The sequence below is a fragment of the Passer domesticus genome, chromosome 2 (genome assembly GCF_036417665.1).
Source record: "Passer domesticus isolate bPasDom1 chromosome 2, bPasDom1.hap1, whole genome shotgun sequence".
Classification (NCBI taxonomy): Eukaryota; Metazoa; Chordata; class Aves; order Passeriformes; family Passeridae; genus Passer; species Passer domesticus.
Genome location: NC_087475.1, coordinates 64,823,655 through 64,837,222, shown reverse-complemented (window position 1 = coordinate 64,837,222; position 13,568 = coordinate 64,823,655). Strand labels below are relative to the sequence as shown.

Here is a 13,568-nt window from a genome sequence, read left to right as displayed (position 1 = left end):
AGTTGGATGGTATCCACTCTCTCCCACTCAAAATTATACAAAGGAGTACTGATTTTAAGCACACAGGACACTGCAGGACAAAAAAAATCCAAACCTGTTCCTGATTATGCCAAATATTTTTGCAGTATTTGCCAGTGATTCTCCCTTCCACTACTTCCACTGCCCTCCACCATCATAATCAGATGACCCAAATTAAATTGTCCTCCAAAAGTTTCAATCAGTCAAAATTGGCTGTTCTCTAGAGATATTTATGGAACACAGGGCAAATTCTTGCATAATGCTTTCAAAAATAGTTATCAATAAATTAGAAAATAAATTCAGTCTTTTTGCCATTTAGATTGGCTGAATTACCAGATAATATAAAGCAAGTCAATCTCGAAACAATCATTTTCAGTCAGTATCACTTCTCATGAACTAGCAAAGCATGCATCATCTATACCACATACACTCTGGGGCATAAAAAATTCTGTTTATGCTAACCCCAGTTTTCAGCCTAAGAGCTCATACTTTTCCATTTCCCTTTTCATTTGCAATAAAGCTGAATTAATATTTCTTTTATTGTCAGACAGCTGGGGCAGCTCTACATGAATAAGGCACCTGAGTGCCATTTCTGGAGTAATTTAGTCTTTAGTTAACCCAAATTCCCAATACATAGTGAGCAGTTCCAGAGTGAAGGACAAGTGCTCATTATTTTATATTAAAATAATTTAATTTTTACCATGCATACACACAGGCACTCTGACCTGATCACCAACCTACTTTTGCTACCATTAATTCTCTGAAGAAAGCACGCACTGCTTGTTTAAATGAAGGCCCTATCCATATTTATTACAATAACAGACCACAATAGGTTGCAGATCACCCACTGTGGTGCTCAAAAATGCTTAGACCCAAATATGCCACAACGCATTAAGGAGACAGAGCAAGGAGAACTGACAGTTTTTAAAATTGGCTTTAAATAACAGTTTCTCTCACAAAACACTGAATCCATACAGGGCACAAAATTTGGAGGACAACTAGACAACTGAACTGAAAGGGCTGTTTGAGTGCCAAAGAGCAGGGAGAGAACTGAGAGCCCAGCAAAGGATACTGCAGGCCGCAGGCGCCCGCGCTGGTGCGGTACCCGCCCAGGCGCTGGCCGCTCTCCGAACAGTGCCACGTGAAGTGTTTGTCTTGCCCGGTGCTCAACACCCACTCCATCTCCAGCACAAACAGAATCATGATGACCCTGCTTTGATGAGCTGAAAGTTAAGCAGACAGACATATAATCACATTGCAGAGAACATGGGGGCAGACAACCATTGCAAACACCAACTGCACCCGACTCCTCCACTCACACTTCCCTACAGAAGCAGCTTGTGTTTAATAATCCTGTTGACATCAGCTTTCATGGAAGCTTGTAAGGTCCCTGCTCTGCATGTGCAGTGTTTGCATGAGAAAGAGTGGAAGCAAGACTTAATACATTCCATGCCTATTGCAGTCATTTATCTTCTACAGCAGCACATGTCTTCCTTCCATCATTGTATCATCACTAAGAAAGCTGCAACCGTGGAGTGGACTTGGGCTTCCATTTAGACCTCTTTTGAGCTAGTTTTTTAACAGCAGTGAAAATGCCTACACTGCTGCTCCTCTTGCTGGATCTGGGCTGTGGTGCCCCAACAGAGCAATGAGTTACAGTACAGGTACAATACTGCATCAAAGGGAAGTTTCAGCGTTAAAAGGTTACTGGAATAAAATTTAAATAAAAGAAAATATCACAGCTGTGGTAGATGCATGAAACAGCTGAAGAAGTAAGTTTCTACTGCTACCAAAATAAAGCCATCAATAGGTTTTCATCAAAGGGAATGCTTTGTTGTTTCTTGTATGAATGACCAGTGGGCTTGGTCATGAAGTGCAGCCCTCCTGGCTTATTACTGTTCTAAGATGCAGCAGCATGTGTCACACAAAACAGACTGCTTGTATTTGTTTGAGTAAAAGCTGACACAAAAAAAAAAGATTGAATATGTTGAGAAGCTTAAAAACCAGCCCCAAGCCTCCATCTGAAATGCAGAGAATCACCTCAGAACAGTACGGGAAGACTGCTGTCTGCTCTATACAAATATGCAGCGTATATGAGAGCTGTGTTCAAACACCACAAGGGAGAACTACCTATAGGAGAGAAGAGGAGACTCCCAAGAGCCAACACTGGCCCTGATCCACACTTCTTTTTCAGACTGCGATTCCCTGAGCAGAAAAATCAATAAATGTATTGACACAGCTTGCCATAATGGTGACTGGCAGCTAAACCAAAGTGTCACGTGTGAACTGTGCCCAGATGCTTTCACCCTTGCCCATTAGAAGACCTCAGATTTTGGCTGTCATTTCCACACACTTTTAGATTCCAGACAAAAGGATGGGGATCATGCAGGAGTCACTTGAACTACTTCAAATAGATCCCATCTCCTCTCCACCCTTGTTTTCTCTGGTAAAAAATTCAGTGGCCCTTGTGTGGCTTATGCTTATCTTTACCCATCTGTTGCTCTCTCTAAGAACACCTCCACCAGCCACTGGAGTGCTGCACTTGGAGAGGGACACAACTGCTGCTACAGGCACCTCATGGGCTCACAAACATTCCAGGAGCTTGTGTGAACCATCAACGCCACAGACACACTGATGCATTTCCACGGGATGTGCAAAGCTGCCTCAAGGCCTGCCCAGGAATGCTTTCTCAGCATGAGGCAAATGCTACTGCTAGTGACATCTTCTTGTGCTTTAAATTGGTTGTGAGGGCAGCTGGCACCACCCAACCCTCCTAAATCTCCTTCTACCTCCTAAAATTTCTAAAAGATGGGGCTTGTAATTTTTGATAGAAGTACTGCCTGTGGATGCTGAGGCAGCTCTTTCTGGCAAGTAAGGAGTAGACATTAAGAAATGGTACTTGCCAAGATGTGGATGAGTTGTACATGACAGCTTTGCTTATTCTCCCTCCCCAAAAAGAGCATTCAATTCAGCACTCTGGTGTCCACCTGCACATATTAGCTGGTGCCACCACACACGTGCTGATGGCTGATATATCTCAAACAAGTGAAAGTGCACAGTGTAGATCATCTAAGTACAAAAGCAAAGAGAAGACAAATGCAAATAGAAAGTGACTTGTTGTTAAGAGGGAATTTGACTCCTGTAAGGCTTAAAGAAGCAAAATATCAGAAGATTGGAAGCTGATAGAAAAGTGAGGAAGGGGTCTGGGCCCTAGGATTAACACAAGTTCAGCATCTTGAAGCATCAAGCAAAAAAAAGCTGGGCCTTCATCACTTGTATGATCACCATTTGTATGCAGAAAAAATGTGGAGCAAACAATTCCAAAGCTGCTCATTTGTAACAACAGCAGGATGGAGATGGGGGATGGAGTGTGAATGTGGTCACAGCACAGGAAAACTCTCAGTAGGCACCAGGCAAGAGCAGATCTTCATAAGCCAGAATGAGAAGAGAGCCATTTTGAGGAAAAATCATGCTGTACAGAAGGGACAGAAGCAGCAGAGAGGAGAAGGGCACAGGTCCATGTGCAGCTGGAGGGTGAAGGGTGGCTGCTCTCCTCTATGAGAAAGCAGCAGCAAGCACTACGCAAAGAGCAGGTTGGAGAGAGGATGGAAAGGCTGTGCCCAGAGAAAAGAAGCTGCAGCCAGGAGGTGCACAGCAAGATGTCAGCAAAGGAAATGGAGGGTCGGTGCTGTGCATAAAGGCAAAAGTCTGAGAAGCATGGCCAGTGCACAGCCACACAGTGCTGGGCAAGAAGCTGTTCTGAGGGGTTACAACAGTAAAATGTATGAGCAAACACCAAAACAGAGGTGGAAATTGCCAGGAAGAAAAAAAAAGCTTAGCATGAGCAAGAAAAGAAAAGGCTGTGTTTAGGGGAAAGCAGAAGTAAGGGCATGACATGAACTAGCCTAAAAGCAGAGGGCCAGAGGGACACCCTTGAAACAGGCAGGCTGCACAAAACATGGGGCAGAAGCAGGTCTACAAATCTGGCTAGGCAGAAAAAGCATGTGTCAAATAAATAAATAAATAAGTAAAACAAAACAAAACACTAAACCAGGAGCTGTTATCTCATCTAGAGGGAGCATGGCAGGATGGTCCAGTTGCAAGAAGCAGGGTAGAGAAGGCCATAAAGAATTGGAAGCACCAACAGCCATATGGACCAGCCTGTGAGGGGCTGGAATCCAAGGCTGCTGATGGGAGGGAAAGGTTTATTGGACGAATGTGGGAGGAGTTGCCCAGGGAGACAGCAGAGGTTGTCTACACCTTCAGCTGGTGCTGTGACTGAAGAATGGGGATGATGATATGAGAGACAGACACACAATGAAAAAAATTAATTTTCCAGGGCATCTCAAATGACACTGACCAAATGCTTGCACTACTCCTCCTTATGCAAGGGAATGAGTCAGTGCCTGCAGGAGGCCAATGCCACAAGACCCACCCCGGAGTCCTGACTAATCCTGTGTCACATCCCCCATCTCTGCATTCAGATCCCTTTCAAGAAATAAGATTTCACAACTCCAGACACAGTGTTGCAGCAAAACCTCCACAGAGCATGTCCAGCCATGTACACTGCCAAGGCCAGGCTCCGTAAGCCCCCAGACCTAGCTGCACACCCCTACCAAGGCCAAAGCACAGCCTATCCATGTGTCGTCCTTCTCTGTCACCAGAAGATCATTTGACCAATACATTCATGGCCTTTCAAGACACAATAAATGGTCTTTAATCACTATAGCAGCCTCAGCTATTTATAATAATGCCTCGTTGTGGGAGATGATCAACAGCCCACCAGTCATTGCACAAGGCTGACCATTTACAAAGCTAGCAAACACAAAACCAGCCAGCATGATTCAGCTAAAGTGACTTATTATCACTATTTAGCCACTTTGTAGGCTAAATAAAAGTACTTACTCCCCCTAAAATACTTTTGAAGAACATAAAGGTCTTACTTGAAAACTTTAAGCAAGACTTTTTCAAAGTAAGACTTTTAGCAAATGAACCACTAGAAGGCCACCACACCCAACAAAACCATCTGTTCCTTTTTAATTTTAATTTTTCCGTGCCCAGGGTTTTACCAAGATGCTTATGCCAACCCCAAAACACAGTATGGTCATGTGAAAAAGGTGCACTGCAGGCATAGGATTGTGGAGGGAATCCTACTGCTCCATGTGAGGAAGGTGCATCTCTGCTGGATCTTGATATACCTACCCAAAGGACTGCAATGCTCTTCCCTGCATATTCTCCCAGACAGCATGTTGAAAACGTGGCTCTTTCCCCTTTGCTGTGTGCCAGCTGGACTTTGGACCCTATGAGGCCACTGGTAAGCCCAGATCCAGTGCTCTGGTTGGAGGCAAATGTAGCAAGAGGAGCATCAAAGTGCCAAACACTGTGTGGGTCAGTGGAACTACAGGATCCTGTGACTGGCAGCAGCTCACAGAGCACCTCACTTTTGCAATGTTTCCCCAGCACTCCTGACCTCCAGCAAGGGCCTAGGGGCCAGACAGATGGGTCACTACACTCCTTCACCAGCACCTGGTGTGAGAGTGGAGAATCCAGGAGCATGTCTTTTTGGAGGGGGGTGGTGGGAGGCACTGTGCTGTGGAGCAGCAGGCAGCCCCAGGTCAATGGTGCCCTAAAAACAGTGGGGAATCTCATTGGATTTTTTTATTTTTCCTGCCTTGCACTGTCAAAAAACTGTTCACTGCAATTGTGCAGGTGTGTGCAGTGAGACACTGGCACAAGTTGTCCAGAGAAGCTGTGGATGCTCCATTCCTGGAAGTGTTCAAGGCCAGACTGGATGGGGCTTTGAGAACCTGGTCCAGTGGAAGGTGTCCCTGCCCATGGCAGTGGGGATGGAACTTACTGATCTTTGGGGATGGAACCATTCTGTGATCCTATGAAAAACCTTCCCATGGTGAGACAAGTAGGCTAGGAAGAAGGTGACTAGTTAGGAGTGTGGTCAGCTGCACCACCTCTCCACTGATGTTAGTGGACACTCATTAGAATCCTTTGCTCTCCAATATTTGGGGAATCTGAGCTCTTGGGTTTCCCCCCAGGACAACCCATGGAGGTTCTCCATGACATCTTCCTATCCAAAGGCCTCCTCTAATGTTTGCAACATATCTGGCATATTGCAGAAAGCCACAAAAAATAGCTTCCATTTTCCTTCTTTTTTCCTTTTTTAATTTTATGAGAATTTTTGCCCAGACCTTCAGAGGGCTGTCACAGCTAACGGGGTTTTCTGAAGTACTGCCAAGAAGTGCATTCCCCTCTTACAAAATTTTCAGCATTTTGCTTGGAGTCATCAAGAAAGTTGTTCTCATGCATGTGTTGTTCTGCATATACAGAAGAAAATTGCTCATCTCACCGTCTTCAGTGCCACAACATTTAAATATGAAACTTAGCTGCATTAAACTTTGGTGACTGCAGAGCAGTCATAAATTTGGATATTAACACCTATACAGTCAGACTGCAGCAATCTTAATTACGATTAACATATATATATATATATTTTATCATCATTGGGTATTTTTCTTCATTTTTAAAGCTAAGAAAAAATGCAGGCATTCTAGCTTAATTTTACAACACACCAGACATTCATGAAACACTTACATGTTAGCCATGCTCTGCAAAAATCAAGATTCTCTTCATACCTTAAAACTCAAATGTTACAAAGTGATCCCCAGAGCCTCCATTTAGAGATTTAAATTACCCTCTCAATTTTTCAAGGTATAAAACTTAAAATATATGAGTAAGAACATATTTTAAAATGTATGTGAGAAATGTCAGGCTAACATGTCATAGGCTTCTATACAGAAACATAATGGTTAGTATATTATATGTGTTACCATATAATATCATACCACCTCTTAGTCTAACAGTAAAAAATATATAAGAATAAATTGTCACATGTATTTGTTACTTTTATAAGAATACCTGTCCAAAACTGTGTCCTTTAGAGGTTTGAAAAGGATAAATAGCCAGGTTTCTGAAAACATCACATTAGTGAACACCAGACTCTAATTAGAAAAGGTATGGTATAAAATACATTTATTGACCTTTTACTAGGAGAGGTATTCATTGACAATATTGTGGTTATTTGAAATTATAGTTACTGAAATATAACTGGATTAACCCCAAAAGCTTCATCCTTAAAAGATGGGTTAGTTCCCTAAATTGTTTCAATAGATTGGATTACTGGAGATTGAAAATTAAAACTCCTATTCCCCAAATGTGGATGGTTTGCTGTCTACTGTGATATTCCAAAGGAACATTTAAAAGGAAAAATAGAACATGAAACAGCTCTTTTGAAATTCTTGTAATCTCAGAACAAAGCACAGTATAAATATATTGATAAAACCAGTATTTACGTAAGTTTAAAAAAAAATCTATCATTGTAAGGGAAACTTTTCCATTCATACTCCTTAAGAAAACATTAACAAAAATTCATGACAATACAAACCAATTATCATGGGTCATGATTCTTACCCTGGTAACTTTTCACTAGTGTCATCTTGTTGTAATCTTCTGATAAAATGAACTCCTAAGGGAGGGAAAGAAAAAACAAAAGAAACATGGCTTAGAGATGTAAAGCATTTGAGGCTGTTTACATTTGAATACTTTACATACATAAGCTCTACCTTCTTCACAACCACAGCCCTATCTATACTTTCAATAATTTTAAGTACCTAAAAACCTAAATTATTTCACTTAAGACAATATTATGAGTACTTCTGAATGGAATGGATAAAAGAGGAACCATTAAAAAAGAAGTCAAAAAACGTGACAGAAATGACTGGCTGTGAGCTGAGGTGCCACAAAATAAGGAACCTGAGACCTGGTGAGCACCTGCTGCTCAGGACTGCCTGGGCAGAAACCTGCCCGTGTGCACAGCTATGTGTGCCCATGTGTACATTTGTGTATACACATGTATCCAAGTGTGTGCATGCACTACATACACCCCGACCTGAACACTCAGGAAACACAATACAAATATGTAAGAGACCCTCCAAATTGCTCAGTCCAGGCTAGGTACCAACAATACATCATAGGAATGGAATGCATTTCAGGTTTCTGTTTAAAAGCCTCTCAGTGCTTCAGACAAACAGAAACCCAAACTTCTCTGTGTCCAGACAAGAGCACACCTATAGGGATGGGCTCCGTTGTCTTGGTGCTGCTGTTCAACCTCCAATATGGCTTTTGCACAGGGAAATGTTGAGCATGGCAGCTAAGAGTCTGCATGGCAGCCTCAGCTCCTGGAAAAGTCCCAGGTAGTTAAACTCACTGACCACCCAGGTGTTCCTGCAGATTGTTTAGAAGAGGAGAGTTACTCAAAACTGGGAAAACAGAATGGCCACTACCAAACTCCTGTAAAATCTCTCTGGAGGAAACAGCTAAGCAAAGGGTAGGCTTTGTAGCAGCACCACGTGAAATAGCTTTTAGAGAGCTGTCAGGTATCTATGTACATACAGTCACATATTTAGAGAAACACAAAGTAAAAAATGAAGGAGTGTAAAACCACATCATTTTAATAATTTATTGCAAACGACACAGAAACTCCCTGTGATAATCTGCCTAGAGGACAGAAGAAGTAAAACCTAACTCATTTAACCTGAAATAGGATGGGAAACTAAAATAAACATTACAAACACAAGATAAGCGAATTTGATAAACATATAGTTGTGAAATGTTCTTGTGCACATGCCAGAAGCACTAGAGAAAACTGGACTTCAGAAGCCTACAGACTGTGTTTAAGGCAAACCAAATGTTTAATGCAAAAGAGCAAAAGACATTCTAACCCCCAGCAAGCCAGTATTTCCTCCCAGTTTCCAAAGTACAATTTAAAAAAACATCACTCTGCATTTTCTGTTGGGTCACTGCAGGTAATCTGCCTGGCCATCAGCACCAGGATTATTCAAACACATCACATCTCCTGCTTGGCACCAAGGTGGAGAGGTTACAGTGGAACATCTACAGATCCCACCTTCCAGAAAAACAAGTGTGACTGACTTGAGGCAGCTATGTATTCTGCTCTCTCCATGTTTCTGTTCATAAATTTGTTACAAATACATTCTCTTAAATTGCCCTACTTTATCTTCTTCTCTTTAATCTGCTCCAGCTCCCAGTAGGTTTCTCAGGCAGCTGAGGACAACAGTAGGGAGTGTTACTTAAACAGTAGTAACAAATAAATTATGTCATCTGGATTTCTATACCAGGGTCACCCTAGCTCTACAAACCACAGAAAGATTAAAATCTGCTATACCTTTCCAGCTACTAACAGGGGAACTTGTTTTCCTTAACCATGGCCTGAAGAATACTGCATCACTAAATGGAATGTGTCACTACAAAGCCTATTTGAAGCAGGACCTTTTGCTAGAATGCTAACTTTCTGCTATTGTTACCTGAAGAGAAATTGCTCTAATTGCTGCAACATTTGATGGGAAGATATGTCTGCCTTTCCCACCAATTTGGCTGTCCTTGTCTCTGACTGCAGTGGCACGCAGATGCCAGTGACTTCAGCTGAGATGTAAAAAGTGGATTGCACTCTCACTTTTATTTGCATTTTTCTCTCAACAAATGTGATGTTGCCATTCTGTTTTGTGATCCAAAGAGCCCTACATTTTCACTGGAAGACTGAAAAGGCTTTTGAATATCTCCATTATAATACAATAAATCAAACATATGTGATTTTTAAGGTCTATCCAAGTATTGATTACTACTGTATTCTTTAATATAAATCACAGCTATGTACTATCAATACACTGCTCCATCCAAAATAAAGACAAATACAGTACAAGAGAAACCCAGTTTCAGTTAACCTAAACACTGGATATTTTTTCCCCCAAAGACTTCTTGCATTTAATTTTCTTCTTTGAAAGCACATGATAATTTGAGATGCATTTTCTAATCTCTCTGCAAGTCTCCCCACTCCCCATTTACAATCTCTCATGTTCTTCCATTGCACTTATTGCCCTCTCCTTCTTCAGGCCAAATGCATGAATTGTGTCACTAGACAGGTATTTTAGCACAGGGCACCTTGCTCAAGAAATTCATGCCCTATTGCACATAAAATGTGTCACCTGCACTACAAAAACACCGACTATATCTCTTTAACATTGTACCAGCAGAAGCTGTTTTTTTATCCTTGCCTACGTAGATGTTTTGCTCCTCTCAGAGCTGCTGACGCTCAGTTCTCATTAGGCAGCTTCTGGCTCTTCTTAATGAGCTGGAAAAGCTGGGGTCACCTACACAGCTCAGTCAGTGCTTGTTAACAGAACAGAGAAAGACTTCTGAGTGCTGTGCAACCCTTTTGCACAGGAGGGGCTGGGACACATCAGAGCACTCAGGATGGTGAAACCAAACACCCTCCTTGCAGGGATTAAAAACAACTTCTCTGCCAAGATCACTCTTTATCCTTCAGAGGTGGTTGTGGAGCTACTTTACTACCTTTTTGTCATGCTTAAAACGTTAATGCCCAGTCCTGCCTGTTTCAGGTGAGCTTATTATTACAACAGCAACTTGATACCATGAAAGTCTTCACAAAGCACAAAGGAGAATTCTTGAAGACTGTCAAAATCTAGCTGTCCACTGACGTACAAAGACTCACAACTATTCCTTTGTGTAGCACACCTCCTTCATACTGAAACACATACACTCACCACAAACTTCTCTTCAGCAAAAGAGAAAAACCTCATCCTAGAAACAGTATCAGCATCCTGTTTAAATAATTCAGAGTCCTTGGCCATGGGGCTGGGTGACATGGTCCAGGAACTAAGGAAGATCCATGCCTTCCTAGAGCTTCAGGAATATGCCAACTGATGTACTGCAACATGGAGAACTCTCCTTAAGCAACTGAATCCATTTCTGAGTTAATAAGCTTTATATATTAGTTATGTGTTACCCATGCACGGGCTAGTTCCCACCCTGGGGAATTTGCAGTCTCTTTGATAGATGATGCCATTTTGACAATGCACTATAGATCTCCTTATAAGCTTGACTTTATCCTGTTAACACAAGTGACTGACTGCACTCTCAGGTCTTCCAGAGAACAAAAAAAAAAACCTGCTTCAGAAATGGAAGAGAATGAAAACTCTTAAGTCTTCTGTCAGATACTACATCTATATCTGTTAGGGAAAAAAACAAGCCTCGATAAATAATGACAGCATTTTCACTTTATTTATTATATAATTTCATTTCATTTCTTGAGGTAAAAAATACTAAACTCCCCAGAACAGCAGAGGGGAAGGTTGTACATCAGCAGGTAGAGCCTGACTCAGTCTCAGGTATTCAAAATACTGTTAATGATCAAACCTGTAGACAGCTGCAAGATCAGATGAGGTGGAAGATGAATTTATCTTAATAAGTACTATCTCCATGAACAAATTCTGAAGGGATTATTCTGGTGCCCTGTTGTCCTTGTGGCTCTGCTCAAAGCATGTAACAGCTTCATACAGACTTAGGCATGGTCAGCAAAAAAAAGATACATTTTATTCATCTTCAGCTACTTAAAAACTAAATCCCTCATTTCAATCTCCCCAAAAATGAAGGAAGAAATTTATGCCATTTCATAACGGTTTCTAGAAAAACTAACATGGGTATATCCAAAGACAATTCTTCTCTCCTTTACTGGCTGCAGAACCTAATGCTTAACTTTAGCTAGGAAAGGAGTTTTCATAAGGATGAAAGAGGTGAGAAGTCTCATCTTGGCAGTGGAAATTTCCTGTATATTGCAAGTGGAAGACCTTTCTTCTGTTTCTTGTGTTATCTTAAGAACCTTTCAGCCATTAAAGTATGTTTTTTTCCAGTTCTGACCAAGGAATTTATGTCCGGGATAAAGTCTTTTGGTTTCCAAAACCAATTTCAAGCAGTCCCTAAGATGTCATTTCTTCTGAAAAAAAAAAAAAAGTTTGCCAACTGTAAAAAAAGCAGATCACAGAAAGTTTGGGTTTTTTACATTAGGTGCCACCACTCTTCAAGCAAGATGCTAAACAATCTTTGCTCGAGATAATGGTGTGCTGTGCTGCACAAATGTTTGTGCTGAGAAATGACAAAGGGTTAAAAACAATCTCTTCTCTGTAGAAGCAGAACTTGCTGCTTTATTTCACAAAAGAGGTGGCTATACAAGCTCACCTCGGGTGGCTTTGCTGGAACTTCTTTCTGTGCCAACAGTGCTGCCTGTCCTTCTCAAAATGCAGAATACGCATTCCTGAGGTGCCACACTTATAACCAAAATCCATACATCTTACAAAAATTTCACATAGAATAAAAAAGGTAGTTCCACTTTCTTATCTCCATTTACATCAGAAAGTACTTCCTTGCAATGTAAAAAAAAAAATCATGCCACTCATGACTATCAGCTCACAGTCTTTACCAGGAACCCTTTCTTTTTACCCCAAATGAAGGTACAGAATAATTGCCAGGGTTTTATTGGTATGGTTGGAAAGTTTTTTGTTTGGCCCTGCACCCAGCATACACAAGTGTGCTGGGCATTACAGAAGTGCTAATGTGAAACAGCTGACTAATTCCCAAATATTTCAAGTTGCTCAAGCAAATTGCCGGTACTTTCCCTTTGAAGAAATTAAAATAAGGGTACTAAAGTCACCTTGCTGCAGTACGTTCTGTTAATTTGTGGTCAGCGTGCCCTGCTTATGTATTTCTATGCTAAACTAATCATCATGGCTGGGCCCAGGAGAGAAAATTTATCCTTTCCTCAAGAAGGTGGTTGTAACCCACATTCAAGTACCTGGGGTGTTCCCTACACCCCAGTATTTCTGGGATTTGATAATGGGGCTCCCCTTGTTCATCCATTCCCATCTCCACCACCTCTTGCAGCACATTACAATTGTGGCTATTCTTACAAGTAAATCGTAGGTTTGCTACAGATGAAAACATTTCATCCTTTGTACAAATTTTTGGAGTGTATTTTTTCCCTACCACACAAGTGCTTGCAGCTTACAGAAGACTAAATCAAGCAACATAGACAAGCACTTCCCCCCTCCCATATACTTGTATCCACAAGACTGGGAAAAGAAACACCCAGCTTAGCAACAAATAGAATCTGCCTTAGATGTGGCAAACCTATAAATATCCAAAGTCACGTGTAGGTTTATCACCTGCATATCTCATTTACCTTTTTTAGCTTCAGAATGGAAAATATTTGACCCCATTTACTCTGAAGCATCCTCTGACTCTTCAAAACAAAATGCCCCCAAGATGAAGGACACATCTCCCATCATGCCAGAGTATGTAAATACCTCATTTACAGTTGCCTTCACATTCCTCAAAGGCCTGGTGAAAACAAAAGTGCCCAGTAGGACCAGCAAATTTCAGCTATTTCAGAGTGGGAAGGACAGAATTTCAGAGGTGCAGAGAATTCTCTGGAATCTGTCCCATCTCCTAGATACAAAAGCAAAAATCTCCTACAGGCACACAAAACTCTGCTTCTAGGCATTAATAGCTTTATAGGTCAAAACCTTCACATCTTTGAGGGAGCTTGCAGGCAACAGCTAAAAGGGTCACATCTCTTTTCCCAAACACCATACTGGCTTTAGTGCAGA

The 13,568-nt window shown here is 41.5% G+C and overlaps 1 protein-coding gene across 2 annotated transcripts in view; it reads right to left on the bottom strand.

Annotated features, from left to right (window-relative positions):
* WDFY2 (WD repeat and FYVE domain containing 2) overlaps positions 1 to 13,568 on the bottom strand; it is a 59,161-nt gene that overhangs the window by 9,202 nt on the left and 36,391 nt on the right. For both annotated transcript variants that reach the window (XM_064408893.1, XM_064408894.1), the window contains exons 4-5: positions 7,501 to 7,555; positions 1,091 to 1,241 (exon numbers count right to left, since the gene is read on the bottom strand). In XM_064408893.1, coding sequence (XP_064264963.1) covers positions 1,091 to 1,241; positions 7,501 to 7,555 — 206 coding nt within the window. The remainder of the gene's footprint in view (positions 1 to 1,090; positions 1,242 to 7,500; positions 7,556 to 13,568) is intronic.